The 16,754-nt window shown below is 40.3% G+C and overlaps 1 protein-coding gene across 1 annotated transcript in view; it reads left to right on the top strand.

Annotated features, from left to right (window-relative positions):
• LARS2 (leucyl-tRNA synthetase 2, mitochondrial) overlaps nucleotides 1-16,754 on the top strand; it is a 142,622-nt gene that overhangs the window by 90,066 nt on the left and 35,802 nt on the right. Inside the window, exons 8-13 of the mRNA XM_075271251.1 lie at nucleotides 6,172-6,279; nucleotides 7,449-7,608; nucleotides 11,148-11,252; nucleotides 11,514-11,629; nucleotides 12,558-12,841; nucleotides 14,886-14,984. Coding sequence (XP_075127352.1) covers nucleotides 6,172-6,279; nucleotides 7,449-7,608; nucleotides 11,148-11,252; nucleotides 11,514-11,629; nucleotides 12,558-12,841; nucleotides 14,886-14,984 — 872 coding nt within the window. The remainder of the gene's footprint in view (nucleotides 1-6,171; nucleotides 6,280-7,448; nucleotides 7,609-11,147; nucleotides 11,253-11,513; nucleotides 11,630-12,557; nucleotides 12,842-14,885; nucleotides 14,985-16,754) is intronic.

The following is a 16,754-nucleotide window of genomic DNA, read 5'->3' as shown; positions in this document are numbered from 1 at the left end:
CTGCTTGGGTGCAGTAGTAAAGGCAGCAATTGCTGGCTTTACTACTGTTAAAAGATGGACTGTGAAGGAGGCAGCTCCTCTCCATCTTCAGGCAGCCCCCAGCACTGCAGCAAATAGGGCCCGTTACGTGCTGGAGTTACACCAGCAGGTAACAGCCTATTTTAAAAAAAAAAAAAATCTGCAGCGGTAGCAGCTGTCACTGGGTCCCCTAGTGTCTCGGGCCCTGTGGCAGCTGCCTCCACTGCTACCCCGGTAGTTATGCCTCTGGTTTCTACCAAAAAAACAATAGATGACCCATGTTGGAAATATTCATTTGGCGGCCAGCCAAAATAAGATTTTGACCAATTATCAGACAGTTTGTAATGTACAGTGGAGAACCAGAGCTAATGCCCTCTTTCAGAGTCCACTCTGATAGCGGGCATTGTTGAGTGTAAAACCCCCTCCCCGCAAAGTACCATAACTTCTCCTGGACTGACCCCATACCTTTCTCGTTGCAGGACGGCTCCCTTGTGGCGAGATTGCAGGATCTGACCTGTTCCTTGGACAGCTGGGAGACTTATGAAGCTTCACAGGCCTGTCATAGGAATATTACTATTAAGGCTGATCTATGACCAACCTCAATAGTAATGTAGTGAATCTCCCATAGATTACAATAAAGTTGTATTGCAGTCTATGGGATGATTGCAGGTTCCAGCCCCTAAGGGGGTTAATAAAATATGAAAAAATAAAAAAGTTCAATCCAGCCCCCTCCCCCCCTCCTTTCCCTAGAATACATATAAAACTAAAAAATACTGTGATATACTTGCATATTTGGTATCCCTGTGTTTGAAAATACCCAGTATACCAACTTCTAAAAATATTTTCCCCCTAGAGTGAATGCAATAGCAGGGGGAAAAAATTCAAAGGACCTGAACCATAGTTTTTTCTTTCTTTCACCTCTGATAAAACTTTTGAATAAAGATGAACAAAACAATAGAAATTCCCCAAAATTGTACGGTAGGATCTCAAGAAATTCATGATGGAATACAGGATTTAGAGGGTTAAGCTGATTTTTCAGAATGTGATGACATGATTATACAGAATTCGAATGAATGAAGTTTTTTTTCTAAAAGCATAAATGTGTGATTGTTGTTCATGGGGAAAACAAGTAAAACTTACCCTATAAATAAGCCCTAGAAAAAAATATAAGATCCTGTCTTATTTTAGAAGAAAACTGTAATTCAATTTTAACTCCTGCTCATGTGACATCCTATACTCTGAACACATGGTTATCTTCTCTCTTACCCTTCTTGTAGTACTGGAGGTCATACATCACTTATTACTGCTCCCTGGCTTTCCCCACCCCTCCCTTTCTAAAGAGGGATCCTGTTTCACATGCTGGGCAACTGCTAGTATCAGTACCAGATCTGTGTACTATGAAATTGAATAATCACAGTATTACCTTACATCTTGTAATATAGAGGTATGCAGGCACCTGGCAATAAAGGCAAGGTCTGTGAGAGGGGAGCATAATTAAAGGAACTCCTATCTTTCACATTGGTAGTTCCATCCAGCCCTGACAAAATTAAACAAATCTGTTACAAAGAAAGATAATGAAAATTAAGGCTAACCATCTCTGATGCATGGTGACATCATATGGTGAATAGTTACACTCATGGAGCCACTTTCTAGCTTAGAAAACAAATTTAACATCTGCATTCCAGAGACATGTTCCTCTCAGCTACTGCACCCACTCCACAGAGACTTAGATTTTAGATGCATGGTAGTGTTCTTCAAGACATGCTGTCAAAGACAGCATTGTCCATAACAATGGTTTCAGAAAATATTTAGAATTGAAGGTTGAAATTCTCAGCTCACACATCTGGGAATCCTCTTAAGACAGCCATGGATGGAATATCAAATAGTACTGAGTTCTGACAGATGACTAATTTAAGCTGCTTTAAAACCTTAAAGGGATTGTCTATTAAAAATCAATATAGATATATATAGTATTAGTAATTTCAAAGTTAATACAGTGGAGTTCCTCCAATAGGACCTCCTCTACCAGGGAGTGGCTAGAAAGGAATGAAAAGTTATTGTCAAAGGCAGCCTTCACATTTCTACAGTTCATATGTTGTAGATAAGTTAGTTTGCCTCATGTTAATAATTTCCCAAATTAATCTAAAGGGTACCTGAGTTTTCATGAAAAGTTGAAATCTATGCAGGGTCTTCCTGGACAGTATGTTCTCTGGCTGTATAAGCCTGATGTCCGGTTTTCTGATGCCCATTTTGGCTGAAACATATTTTGAATTGGTCTTTGAGGCTGTGGTCATGTACAGTAAGGAGCAATCTGCCCCCTTATATATCCATTATAACTAGTTTGGTTTGTTCAAACAAAAAAAACACAGAACCAAATAAAGTAACATAAAAGTTCAGAAATTTTTATTAAATACTCCAAAAAATAAATAAAAAAAACATATAAGACACTGGAGGACAACAGAGGAGGATCCACCTAGATGTTTATAGGTGGACAAATACCGCAACCCTCCCACAAATGACTAGCTGGGAGTAACCCAAAAAAATGACACAATATATATACAAACCCCAACACTTATAAGTAATAATGGAGATATGTCCATACATACACTGTCTTAAAGAAATAACATTCAGATGGTATCCTACATCCACAATATAATATGGTGACTAGTCTGAATAATAAATAATGTTTGCCACGGCATTATATATACGCCGAAAGGATCAGACAAAGATAACACTGATAAGAAAAAAGACCAGTCATAATGGATAGCAGTACATACCAATTGACATGCTGACAGCGTGATACTATACACAGGGGAGCTCCCAGGGTGCCACTTGTGGGACAAAAGAAGAATGCCTGACGCGCGTTTCGCCTAGCGTGGCTTCATCAGAGGCAAGAAATTATAAGCCATGATGCGATATATATATCCCACATATCAAACATAACAAGATTCACCTGTAATATGATTCATGTGTGAAGCCCCTGTGTAATGCTGCATTTCCGCATGTAGCCGTCGGTACGTGATGACGTCACCACGCACGCGTCACGCGGTGACGTCACCACGCCCATCATTAGATAAATAAAGCCAGCCGATTGCGTACACGCATCGGCCGGAGTCCAAAAAGTAGAGGCAGCTGATCTCATGCTGCACTACATTAAAATGGCCACCGGGAAATCATGTGACTATCAAAAGGTAAAATTTAAAGATATAAATATAAGAAATACCCAAATAGTGACAGTTTTAGTAGTAATAAAGATAATCTCATATTATAATACTCAGAAGATGACCAATCAAAAGGCTACCAATTACAATAAAAATAGCCAAAATGCATATATAGGATGTTACTAGTTAATTTAAAGGGAAAGCTACAAATATTAATAAGAAAATACCTAAAAATAAATAGACAATACATCTAGATATTCACACAATCTAATAAAATAACTCCTAATATAGAGTATACACATATATAAATTTTGTTCATATGACAATTACACACAATGAAAAAATATTAATAAAATCCCCAAAGAGTATACACATATATAGATTTTATTTATATGACATTTACACACAGTGAAAAAATATAATAAGATCCCCAATTATTCGGAGAAAATAAGTATATGTGAATAAGATCCCCAAAAAGATGGGAAATGTAAAATAAGAAAAAATGTGAAAAAAACGTGAAAAAACAGAAGGTCCAAAAACACCAAGAAGCTGCTCCCAATTCTCCAGACATCCTAAACGAATCGCAGATGAGGCAAAAAAATCCAAATACAGATGAACCTAAGGAATATATTTATAAATATAAATTAGTAAACAACAAAGGACATATACAAAGACAAAAAATTATTAAAATTTGCGCAAAACAAATAATTACAAAAAGGACTTAAAGCTGACTGCTTCATTAAGCCCAGCCGGGCTTGAAGTGTCCAATTCTACTATCCATCGGGTTTCTTTGCGCAATAATGCCTTGCGCAAATCACCACCCCTACTACCTAGGTGTACCCTGTCAGTACGTGGTATTGACAGGGTACACCTAGGTAGTAGGGGTGGTGATTTGCGCAAGGCATTATTGCGCAAAGAAACCCGATGGATAGTAGAATTGGACACTTCAAGCCCGGCTGGGCTTAATGAAGCAGTCAGCTTTAAGTCCTTTTTGTAATTATTTGTTTTGCGCAAATTTTAATGATTTTTTTGTCTTTGTATATGTCCTTTGTTGTTTACTAATTTATATTTATAAATATATTCCTTAGGTTCATCTGTATTTGGATTTTTTTGCCTCATCTGCGATTCGTTTAGGATGTCTGGAGAATTGGGAGCAGCTTCTTGGTGTTTTTGGACCTTCTGTTTTTTCACGTTTTTTTCACATTTTTTCTTATTTTACATTTCCCATCTTTTTGGGGATCTTATTCACATATACTTATTTTCTCCGAATAATTGGGGATCTTATTATATTTTTTCACTGTGTGTAAATGTCATATGAATAAAATCTATATATGTGTATACTCTTTGGGGATTTTATTAATATTTTTTCATTGTGTGTAATTGTCATATGAACAAAATTTATATATGTGTATACTCTATATTAGGAGTTATTTTATTAGATTGTGTGAATATCTAGATGTATTGTCTATTTATTTTTAGGTATTTTCTTATTAATATTTGTAGCTTTCCCTTTAAATTAACTAGTAACATCCTATATATGCATTTTGGCTATTTTTATTGTAATTGGTAGCCTTTTGATTGGTCATCTTCTGAGTATTATAATATGAGATTATCTTTATTATTACTAAAACTGTCACTATTTGGGTATTTCTTATATTTATATCTTTAAATTTTACCTTTTGATAGTCACATGATTTCCCGGTGGCCATTTTAATGTAGTGCAGCATGAGATCAGCTGCCTCTACTTTTTGGACTCCGGCCGATGCGTGTACGCGTGCGCAATCGGCTGGCTTTATTTATCTAATGATGGGCGTGGTGACGTCACCACGTGACGCGTGCGTGGTGACGTCATCACGTACCGACGGCTACATGCGGAAATGCAGCATTACACAGGGGCTTCACACATGAATCATATTACAGGTGAATCTTGTTATGTTTGATATGTAGGATATATATATCGCATCATGGCTTATAATTTCTTGCCTCTGATGAAGCCACGCTAGGCGAAACGCGCGTCAGGCATTCTTCTTTTGTCCCACAAGTGGCACCCTGGGAGCTCCCCTGTGTATAGTATCACGCTGTCAGCATGTCAATTGGTATGTACTGCTATCCATTATGACTGGTCTTTTTTCTTATCAGTGTTATCTTTGTCTGATCCTTTTGGCGTATATATAATGCCGTGGCAAACATTATTTATTATTCAGACTAGTCACCATATTATATTGTGGATGTAGGTTACCATCTGAATGTTATTTCTTTAAGACAGTGTATGTATGGACATATCTCCATTATTACTTATAAGTGTTGGGGTTTCTATATATATTGTGTCATTTTTTTTGGGTTACTCCCAGCTAGTCATTTGTGGGAGGGTTGCGGTATTTGTCCACCTATAAACATCTAGGTGGATCCTCCTCTGTTGTCCTCCAGTGTCTTATATGTTTTTTTTATTTATTTTTTGGAGTATTTAATAAAAATTTCTGAACTTTTATGTTACTTTATTTGGTTCTGTGTTTTTTTGTTTGTACATTTGAAATTGGTTCTCAGGACTGTTTAGCAAAGAAAAATTTTGGGTACAAAATTCTTTTGGTGTTTAGTTTGGTTTGTTGACATGTCATTTTTCTAGGAGTAACTGTACAAGAGAAAACAGCTGAGGAATGGCAAGTGACCATCGTATAAGGGATACAGGAATATTGAACTGTAAATTTAGGGCAAATACATGCAGCTAGCTACGCACTCCATTCTAGCATCTACCATGCAGGCATGACAGGAAAAGAGTAATCTATGAGCACAGTCAGGAAAGCTGTTTGTGAATAACAAGCAGCCAGAAGTACACAGACAACTTTTTTACTTCCATTATAAGCTGTGGGATGTGCAGAATGTTCAGTCATTTTGTATACCTTTTTCCATTTGTAATCCTCTCATGGAAATTACATAGAGATATCTTAATTTTTGCTATGACTGTAATATCATAAGTTTCATATATTTATTGCAGGCAATGCAAGAGGCTTTAGCAGATCTTCCTGAATGGTATGGTGTTAAAAGTATGCAAGCTAACTGGATTGGTGACTGCACCGGCTGCTTTTTTGACTGCATGTTAAAGGTAGGTAGTATTATGTTAGTATTATGTTTAATGCATGATGTTATGTTTCTTATCGTCTTTTTCACTTTTTTTTATGTGAGATTAACTGGAAGCTATGCATACAAAGCCTAATACCTTTAACCAATTATGTGTGCACAGGGTCATGTAGGGCATCATGCTAACCTATTGGTGGTTTGACCATAATCCCCTTCTCCTACTCTCATGCATACACATTAAATAGAAACTAGTTCTCTTACCAAGCCCCTGGGTTCTGGGTCCTTTATGGTATCCTGACTGCCGCAGTAGGTGGTTTCCTTTATATAATGGATGATGTACATGTACTGGCTTCTTATGTCCGACTCTCCCACCAGTGCCCTTGTTAGTAGGATAAGATAAAAAGCTGTGGGAGCTGCAGCAAAACTGCACTAAGGCTAAGTTCAGACGGAGTATTTTGGACTGGAACCTGAGGCAGAAGCAGCCTCAGGTTCCAGTACAAAATACGAGTAGCCGCAAGTGAATGCTGGTGCACTGCCCCGGCATCCAGTCACGCACTCCACTCTGGATTAGGCCCAATGAATGGGCCTAGTCAGGAGGAGGGAGTGTCTTCAGGTCGAATCGCGAGGCAAAACAGCCTGAAGAATGAGACTCTTGCTGCTTTTTCCGGGAGCCGGAACAAACCGAATGTAAATGTAAAGCACCATGGAATTAGTGGTGCTATATAAATAAACAATAATAATAATAAAAACCGGCTCTGGGAAAAAAGAACTGACCAATCAATGGGAGCTGTCGTTTTGGTCAGGATTTTGAGGCAGATACGGCCTCAAAATCCTGACCAAAAAACTCCTTGTGAACTTACCCTAATATATCCATCCACAACCACCTAAACAGATCATATCAGCTGAAGGAATGACTGTGATTTATACTAATAGGTGCTCATACTACAAGAATTTGTACTTTTATCTTGGCTTCTCTTTTCTCCTCTGTTGACCTATGGGCCATTCTGATAAATTTCTTCATGGGTTTTTCAGGGGAGATGGATCCAGTAGGCTCTTCTGCTACCTTATCCAAAGACAAGTGTCTTCCCATCTACTGCACATCACTGCTAAATGTTTAACAATGGCAGAGATGGACTGGAGCCCTGCTTTTAATACAAGTTTGTTTCTCCTCATCATTGTTTCTCCTTGTCACAGGTGGACAATGTTGAAACTGGAGAAAAGATTTCTGCCTATGCCGTGAACCCAGAGGCTGTTTATGGTGCATCGCATATTGCTATATTACCAAACCACAGATTACTGCATGGGGACAGCAAAGTTAAGGGAGCTTTACAAGAAGCCTTTGCAGAAGGAAAAGGTAAGATATTGATTATTTGGTTAATTTTACTGTTTAATATGCATTTAGGATCTCAGATCAAGTGCAGACAGGTTTGTTAAGTAAGTCCACCACAAAGTAGTATTTTAGCAGTATAGTAACTTCTTCATTTGCAGCACTTACGCAAGATAATAAAAGTAGCAACTGTGCAAAATCAAATTAGAGCAAGTTCATATTTGACAGATTTGCTAGATGTATATGTTAAATATAAATTACAGTACTCATTTGGCATAAACATTGTGAGGATGTCGTCAGCTATTCTTACCCAGGCCACATCTCTGGAAGGTCTTTTTCCGTTGTATGTCCATCACAGCTGTCAGTATTCAATGAAGCAACAGACGGCTGTAGGAGCTGTATAGTGACCATGAGTGTAACACTGTAACTAGAGATGAGCGAGTAGTGAAATATTCGATGTTCGTTTTGAGTAGCCCCTCAATAATCGACTATTCGACTGAATATAGAATCCCATTATAGTCTATGGTGGAAAATGCTCGTTTTAGGGGAAACCACAATTCGACTAAGGAGAGTCACCCAAGTCCACAATGACACCCCAGGAAATGATGCCAACACCTCTGGAATGCAACTGGGACAGCAGGGGAAGCATGTCTGGGGGCATCTAACACGCCGAAGTCCCAGTATTACCCCACTATCACAACCTATCTACTAGACACTCCAAACTCAATATGGAAAGTGGAAAAATACTTGGAAACCTTCTTTCCTCTACATTAATATGGACGGAGACACAAATTTAAACCTAAAGAAACATTAGCATGCGCTCATCACAATTCCTGACTTGACAGCTGCGTTAAGCAGGGTACAACGCAGACCAGGCCCGAGCACCAGGAACAGGTGGTACAAGGGCTAGCGGATGATGCTTCCAGCTGCTTTTCCACCAGCCAGTCAGCCACTACTTCCAGTCGTGTTCATACCCAAGAGTCTGCCCCTCCTTCCTCCCAACACGTCCAATCTTCCCAGCACAATCATCCCACCCTTTCCCCCATCCCAGGAGATGTTTTTGGGTCCTCTAACTGTCTCTCACTCTGGCTAACCACTTCCCGCATCCCGGAAGCTAACAGATGAATTTCTCTGTCCTGATGCCCAAACACTGGAGCATCCGCCATCTCCTGCCGATTTTGTGGTTGTAGAGTCAGTGATGATGAGGAGACACAGTTACCACCAGGGCAGGCTGTGGTTATGTGTGGTTTGCAGTAAGAGGAGAGTGAGCAATTGGAAGAGGAGGTTGTGGACGACGAGGCCACCGACCCAACCTGGACAGGGGTGATGTGTAGCGTGGAAAGCAGTGTAGATCTGGAGGCAAGCGCAGCACCAAAAAAGGTGGCTAGAGGCAGAGGCCTGTCCAAAGGCACAGGACAGCTGCTTCACAGATGCCAGGCCAGAGCCAGCAAGGTCCAAGATGTTCCCTGTCCTAGCCACTCGCCCAGAAGTCACCCATTGAGGCCACGTCCCTCGATGGTTTGTAGATTTTTCAACGTATGTGCGAAGAACAAACTGAGTGCAATTTGCACACTGTGCAACTCAAAACTGAATAGGGTCTCTGAGAAAAGCAACCTGAGCACCTCAGCCATGCGCCATCATTTGTAAGGCAAGCACTGGGCTCAGCGGGAGAGAGCAAACGCAGGACAATCGTCGGCCGGCGTTGCCGACACTGACTCTTCCGCTGTTTCCAGTGCTGGCGCTGCAGTCCAGACCACCAGCCAGGACACCTCCACATCTGCCTCTGACACTCTGAGGACTTCACCCTCTTCCTCCGCTTTTCCTGCCTCTGCTCCTTTTGCCTGCACCATCATGCGCCTCTTCCCAGCAAATCTCCATCTCCCAGGCGTTTGATCACAGGCAGAAGTACAGCGCAGCCCACCCACATGCCTAAACCTTAAACGGCCACAACTCAAAACTGCTGGCCCTGGAGATGTTGGCGTTTCTGCTTGTGGAGACTCAGACCTGATGGCAGCTGCGGCACCTCGCTATGCTGCCCCTGGCCGTCACTACTTCTCTTGGTGTGCCATCCCCGTCTTGCACCAGCACATGTCCCATAACATCAGGCGGGCCCTGAGTTCCGCGCATTGCTCTAAGGTCCACTTGACCACCGATGCTTGGACAAGTGCATGCGGACAGGGACACTGCATCTCTGTAACGACAGGCTGGGTGAATGTAGTGGATGCTGCAAACGGGTCGCAAACTGGGGCGATCTATCTCCTCTCCCATCCCAAAATTCATGCCTGGGGTTCTCAGAAAGCCTGCTGCTCCGATGCAACATCGACCACACCTGCGAGCTGTAATGCTGCAGCACTGGTGTGTGGAGACGTCAGCAGGTTGTGCTGAAGCTCAGCTTGGCCGACAGAAAACACACTGCCCCCGAAGTGATGGATGCCATTCTAGATGAAACGGCAATGTCTTTCTCACCGATGCACCTGGGCCCAGGCATGGTCGTGTGGGATAATGGCAGGAACCTGGTAGAGGCTCTGGAGCTTACCAGACTCAAACACGGTCCACACATGGCCCACGTTTTCAACTTGTTGGTGGTAAGGTTTTTAAAAGCCTACCCCATTGTGCCTGATATACTGGTGAAAGTGCGGCCATTTTTGTAAGTCTAAAGTAGCCGCTGCTAGCCAGAAAAAAGAGAAAGAGGAGGAGGATGAAGTGGCCTTTGATGTCACTGTCCCACATGGGGCTAGCGGGGAAGTTCAGTGCATCCCATTGCTTCAGTGCGGATGGTGTGAAGGGGAGTTTTATAATTGTGACTTGCCACAGCAGCGATTACAGTCTCAGCCCCATTCTGTTGCTTCAGCCCAGGTATATACTGTATACCAGCGCTATGGAATTTCAGCCCTAAAAAGTGGTTTTGAGAACTTTTTGCAGGATGAGCCTATAAGCTGATGTTTATAGACTCCTCAAGCAGTGTTGCTGTTTTCAGACTATTTCCTGCTTAGCAGAAGCCTGACCCTCAGCACAATGTCTCGATATCCCAGCCGCAAAAGACACGAACATGGCTGCCACTATTCTTATAGATCCAAGATCACCTTATTTCGCAAGCCAATGACTTTTTCCTTTTTTTTCCGATGCCTACATTTTCCTCTTTCCTGTCCTACCTCCCCTGCAGAGTTATTGGTGCAAAAAAAAGCACCAGGGAAGGTGGGAGGGCATACGAATTTTTACTGCATTTACCGCGTGGTATTCGATTGGAATCGAATATGGCGAATACCTTAATATTCAATCGAATATCTACTCGAAGGAACGGTATTCGCTCATCTCTAACTGTAACGTCTTGTTCTTGGCACATGACAGAGGAGCTCCAAAGATGGAACATATGTTATAAAAAAAAGGGTTGTCCCACAGTAGACATTTATCACCGATTCATGGGATGGGACATAAATGTCTGATAGGTGGGGTCCCACCGATACCTATGTTGACTTTGCTCACTTGTTTTCCTGCAGGCCAGTTGCATTTACTTGTGAAATGGAATCTCTCATGTCCAGTGCTAATTCTTTGGTATGTTATTACAGATTGTCTTACTCGCGTGTCAGCTGTAAATCTGTTCACTAAACAAGAGCTCCCACTTATCATCTCTGAAAAATGTGAGTTTGATGGCTACCTCGACTGTAAAATTGGTAAGTTAATGGAATGTGTTCTGAAACTGTATGTAATAAAACTTGTTTTGTTATTTTATTATTCATTTATTGCATATAATTAAAGTGGTCTTGCTTGGGAAAATCTATTTTACCTAACTGTGTAGCACTAATGCTATAGTTCCTGATTTTTCTAATGCATGTTTTTTAGTTTAAAAACTTCTAATTCTAAGAACACTCTATTTGGATTTATTTTCTTCATTTTTATAGTTTTTGCTTTTTTTCTGTTATTCCAATTTAAAGGAATTCCAAGTACAAATTTGGAAGATGCTGCGTTTGCAAAAAAATTTAGTATTCCCTATGCCAAGGTTATAGAAACGCTTGAAGATGGTACCGAAAGAATTACAAATTCATCAAAGGTATAGAACTGCACATGCTATGTAAATAGGTGTATGCATGGCACCAGATATCCTGATGGCTGGGTTTGATATTGCACTTACCATAGTATGGTTTTTTTTACATATAGTATCTAAATATGAGTTACAAAAATTATTTTAAATCCCTAGATATGTCTAAATGATCACAGATGTTGCTTGCAAATGGTGTTGCATTTTTATTACTTTGTGCAGCCTTGTACAGCACAGTTCATTTCATGTTGCCAGAGCTTGCTATGGGCAGGATTATCAATGGCAAAGTCTACAGTTGCCACTATTGTTCCCACCTTTCATGGACATTGCTTTTGCCTTCATGCCCCTCTGTTATATGGTGTAAGCATTGCCATCATGGCTTGTCTTCATAGACAACAGAGGCTGCTTTGCTATTTGCAACTCGCTGCTTTCTGCATAGCATGTGGAACAGGGAGGGAGGGGAGATAGCAGACAGAAAAGGGGACAGGATATGTGATGTCCTGTACTTTAGAGGGAGAGGAAAGAATTCTGCCAGTGTTTATATAATCCCCCAGTGGAGCGAAAAAGGTTTTGTAAGACTCCATACACCTGCGAAGGTGATCTCTCCTCAAGGAGAGATATTATCCCCTAATCCAGTGTTCATATTGTCACACAAGCAGGAGTTAAACACAAGAAGCACAGTTGTGCAACGGCTTGCAAGACTGGCTTACAGAGGTACTTTAGATGCAGATAGTGCAGTATTAAATGATAGATCTTACTAAAATTAAACTACTTGCATACAGGTTTTGTCAGCATACCCTATAACGTGAACTATGAAATAGGGAGATCTCTTTCATGGCAAATGTTTTTCTATTACGGTTTATCTGCCTGATCCTTGCAATGAAATTACTGTCCGTAATCTACAGAGCGCTTTAAGTGATTATACTCTTGTAATGTTTAGTTTACAGGACTCTCGAGACATGATGCCTTCCACGCCATAACAAACCAAGCAAAGGACGAAGGGGTTGGAGGCCACCTGACCAGTTCTAAACTGAGGGATTGGCTAATATCAAGGCAGCGTTACTGGGGCACTCCTATACCCATTATCCATTGTTCCACCTGTGGCACGGTTCCTGTGCCTTATGATGACCTACCAGTTATCTTGCCTACAGTGTCGAGCTTCACAGGAAAGGGGTCATCTCCCTTATCAACAGTTTCAGACTGGATAAACTGCAAATGCCCAAGGTAAATGCACGGAAATACACACGTTTTTTTTAGACAAATGCAAACAAAATAATCATTCCTAGGGGCTTTTATCTAATATTATCCTTATCAAATTGTCATTAACGTTATTACATTGTGATCATAGTTTGACAATACTTATGTTGTCAGTGAAAAAAGAATATTTGTGGGCTGAGTTCTCAGAGATATATAGTGGAGCTAGTACAGTAGGGGGACAAGCCTCAAAGTCCTCAAAATATTCAAGATAATTATTATAAAGCCCAATTTTCGCCCTAAAAAGGGCCAAACAACATTGATATATTTTATGTGAGAAAAAACAACCTCCTTCACTCATATAAAACCTACACATGGACAGTACTGCTTCTCATTTTTCTGCTTTTGCCTAGATTCATTACCCAGAAAATATTATTATGTAAGCTTCCAGATTTCCTCATTCGGATATAATGAATTATGTCCTTCCATTTGCAGCCAATCCATTTATCTCAGCCCTTGTAACATATTAAGTGGAGGCGGCCATAGATCATACATAGCAATTTTATAAAAGTTTACAAATTCTTCTTCTGTTAGCTTACTTTCTTGCATCGTGTAACGTATTCATTTGCTCCATTTTTGTTTTATTCCACTTGCTCTTTAAAGAGGCTGTGCAACCTTTTGTAATAATAATACATTTTATTTATATAGCACCAACATATTCCGCAGCACTGTACAATTAGTAGGGTTCAAGTACAGACAGAAAGATACATTACAAAGAAATAGTCACTTCACTCAATGGGACTGAGAGCCCTGCTCACAAGAGCTTACAATCTATGAGGTAGAGGGATGACACAAGAGGTAGCAGGGGCGGCATCGGAGGTAGCATTGCTAATACAATGGTCAGACAATTTTGTAATAGCGGTTACGGTCATTACACAAACAAAACTGTGAGAGCCATCACCAGTCATATCCATTAACGTGCAGATTGTGCCTGGACATATAAAGTTAGCCCGAAATGGCATCATGTCGTGTGGGGTAGTTTGGGGGCGTGAACAGAGAAGGGTTCATTTTAGGGTTTCTAATTATCTCACGGAAGGGTTTGCATTAGGAATTGTGATAGGCCTGTCTGAAAAGATGTGTCTTTAGTTTGCGCTTGAAGCTGTAGAGATTGGGAGTCAATCTGATTGTTCGGGAGAGAGCATTCCAGAAAAGTGGTGCAGCTCGAGAGAAGTCTTATATACAAGTGTGGGAGGTTCTGATAATAGAGGATGTTAGTGTTAGGTCATTGAGTGAGCGGAGAGCACGGGTTGGGCGGTAGACAGAGATGAGGGTGGAAATATAGGGAGGTGAAACATTCGCTGTAGCTTCTAGACTGATAGATGAGCCTGGCCGCTGCATTCAGAATAGATTGTAGAGGGGAGAGCTTTTTGATATTGATGACCTATCCTTAGGTTATTGCAGGTCAACAATATCAGATCATTGGGGGTCTGAAACCTGGCGCCTCACCAGTGTTCTGTTCACAGCAACCTCTGACTCCAGGACTACACAGTGGATGGAGGTGAAAGCAGACAAGTCAATCGATTTTTTTTTTTTATTTATTTTTTTCTTATTTATTTTTTTAAGGCAGGTTTGGGCTACTGCAGCTCAGCTTCCATATGCTTCTGTGTGTCACACCCCCAATGATTTGTTATTGATGACATAGCCTAACAATAGATCATCAATATCAAAGGCTAGACAACAGCTATAAAGACAAATAATATGTAATTTGTCCAGAAGATGTAACATGAAACATACAACTAGATTCTTCTTAGTTACCCACAGTACTCAAATTCAGGTATCAGGAAGATTTGCTAAATTTAATCTGTATTTATATGATTTGTCTTTAACACCTAGAACAAAAAAAACCCAACTAGTCTGATATTGTGGTAGTCACATACGTTCCTGACAACCAGGCCTTAAGTGTCATTTGGAGTCATATTGTCATAGAGGTGTGAAGAATAGTGGAAAGAGATGATTATAAGTATAATAATGTACCAAGGTAACCAAGTTCATTTATCTAACATATATCTTTTAGGTGTGCCGGAGCGGCTGTGAGAGAGACAGATACAATGGATACTTTTGTTGACTCTGCTTGGTATTATTTGAGATATACGGATCCTCACAATTCTGAAAGGTATATATACAAGCTGTCACTAAATAGAAGCAAGAGTTTATTTCATGTATTTTGCCTGAAAAATCATTCAGGTTATTGTGAGGCAGCTTCATATTATATTGACAAGTTTCTATCTCTTATTTTCCTTTGCTTTTCATATTATGCTGTATACAGAGATCTCTTATTGTTCCTTTAAAAACTTTGGCAAGTCGCTGTTGAATAAACTGTTATTCTTAAAGGGGTAGTTCAGGCATATTGTCTCATCTGATCTGACATCAGCATTGGGAAACACAGCTGGATGGGTCAATTGCCACGGCGGCAATCTGACACCCTATAAGTATAATGTACAGATTGCTACTAACTGGTCACCTTGGAATTTATTACATCTCTCCACTACCAATGTCATATCGGGTTAAAATGATTATGATTTATTTATGAACACCATATGGTGGGACTATTAAAGGATTATCTTATCTTCTCTTATATCCCCTCTCCACAGGATATAGGTTAAGTGTCTGATCACTGCAGGTACCGCTGATTGTGAAAACAGAGGTCTTACATGCCCCTTTTTCAGTGAAGCATTGGACCTAATCTCTATGGAAATGTTGGAATAGACAAGCACCATATTTGGCTTTTATTTGGCAGCCGTAGGCTACATGCACACAATTGTGTGCATGTGCAGGGTTTGTGGTCGAATGGACCTGCCCTGAGTTTTTCCTTGGGTTCTTAGGCCAATGTACGGGCTTGTGGTAATACATGGGCATGTGTATGGGGCCATTAAATCTAATAGGTCATTGTGTGTACGGAGCCTACGGAGATATGTGTTTGTGTGACTACTGCTTCTTTGAAATGAGAGTACATGGTATCTCCATTCTTGTGATCGGTGGGGTTGCCAACAATGGGACACAAAGTGATCAGACCCTTATTGCCCAACTTGTAGATAGGGGTAAGTTGTGTTTGTGGAAAAACCTTTTTAAAATCTGCATTACATAGAAAATTTATGTTGCAGAAAAGATTGATTTTAACTATGGAGCTACAGCTTCATCGATCGTAATACTTTGAGATTTGTGTGATCCTCTTTCACTCGATAGTTAAAATCAGACAGTTTCTGTAAATAAAGTCTTTGGGCAGCTTAGTCCTATGTGGCTTTTAACAGGGCAGGATTTTTTCGGGAAGGGTATAAACTGGTAATTTTAGACATTTTTTGACCTCAATCCCCATATTACTGAAACACTGAAATATCTCAGTGCATAATTTCCTGGCAGATACTGGTGTATCTTGCATCTTGGTCTTATCATGTCATGTGTAAACCGTATTAGTAATCCAGAAAGCCATAATTACCAACCTTAGTATTATTATAGAATATCATTGATGGACAAAATGCTCTGAACAAGTAGAATGGCTCAGTACAACACTTTGCTATCTTCTACAGTCTCGTAGACCTTGAAAGGCGAAGGAGTGCAGAGCCCCTTTCTCCTGGGACTCCCAATGGTCAGACCTGATCTAGCAGTTAGGCATTCTGTCCATTTCTTACCAGACTATTCTTTTATGAATCTGGGGATTTCTCACAGCCTAGTTAGACAGATTTGCCATTTGAAAGTCTGGAAATGTTGGGTAACAACTTAGATACTATATGGTGGAATACATTTTTAAATTATTATATGATATAAAAAATTTACTTCTATCCTTAATATAAGCCATCTGATCTATGGAGAGGAGTGTTGGAAAAAGTGTTTTTTTTTTTTGTTTTTTTTTTTCAGTAACAGTTGAATTTTTCTGTCTACAAATTAA

This window comes from Leptodactylus fuscus, chromosome 4 (genome assembly GCF_031893055.1).
Source record: "Leptodactylus fuscus isolate aLepFus1 chromosome 4, aLepFus1.hap2, whole genome shotgun sequence".
NCBI classification, from domain to species: domain Eukaryota; kingdom Metazoa; phylum Chordata; class Amphibia; order Anura; family Leptodactylidae; genus Leptodactylus; species Leptodactylus fuscus.
The sequence above is the reverse complement of the archived record's forward strand: the minus strand, read 5'-3'. Positions and strand labels throughout refer to the sequence as shown.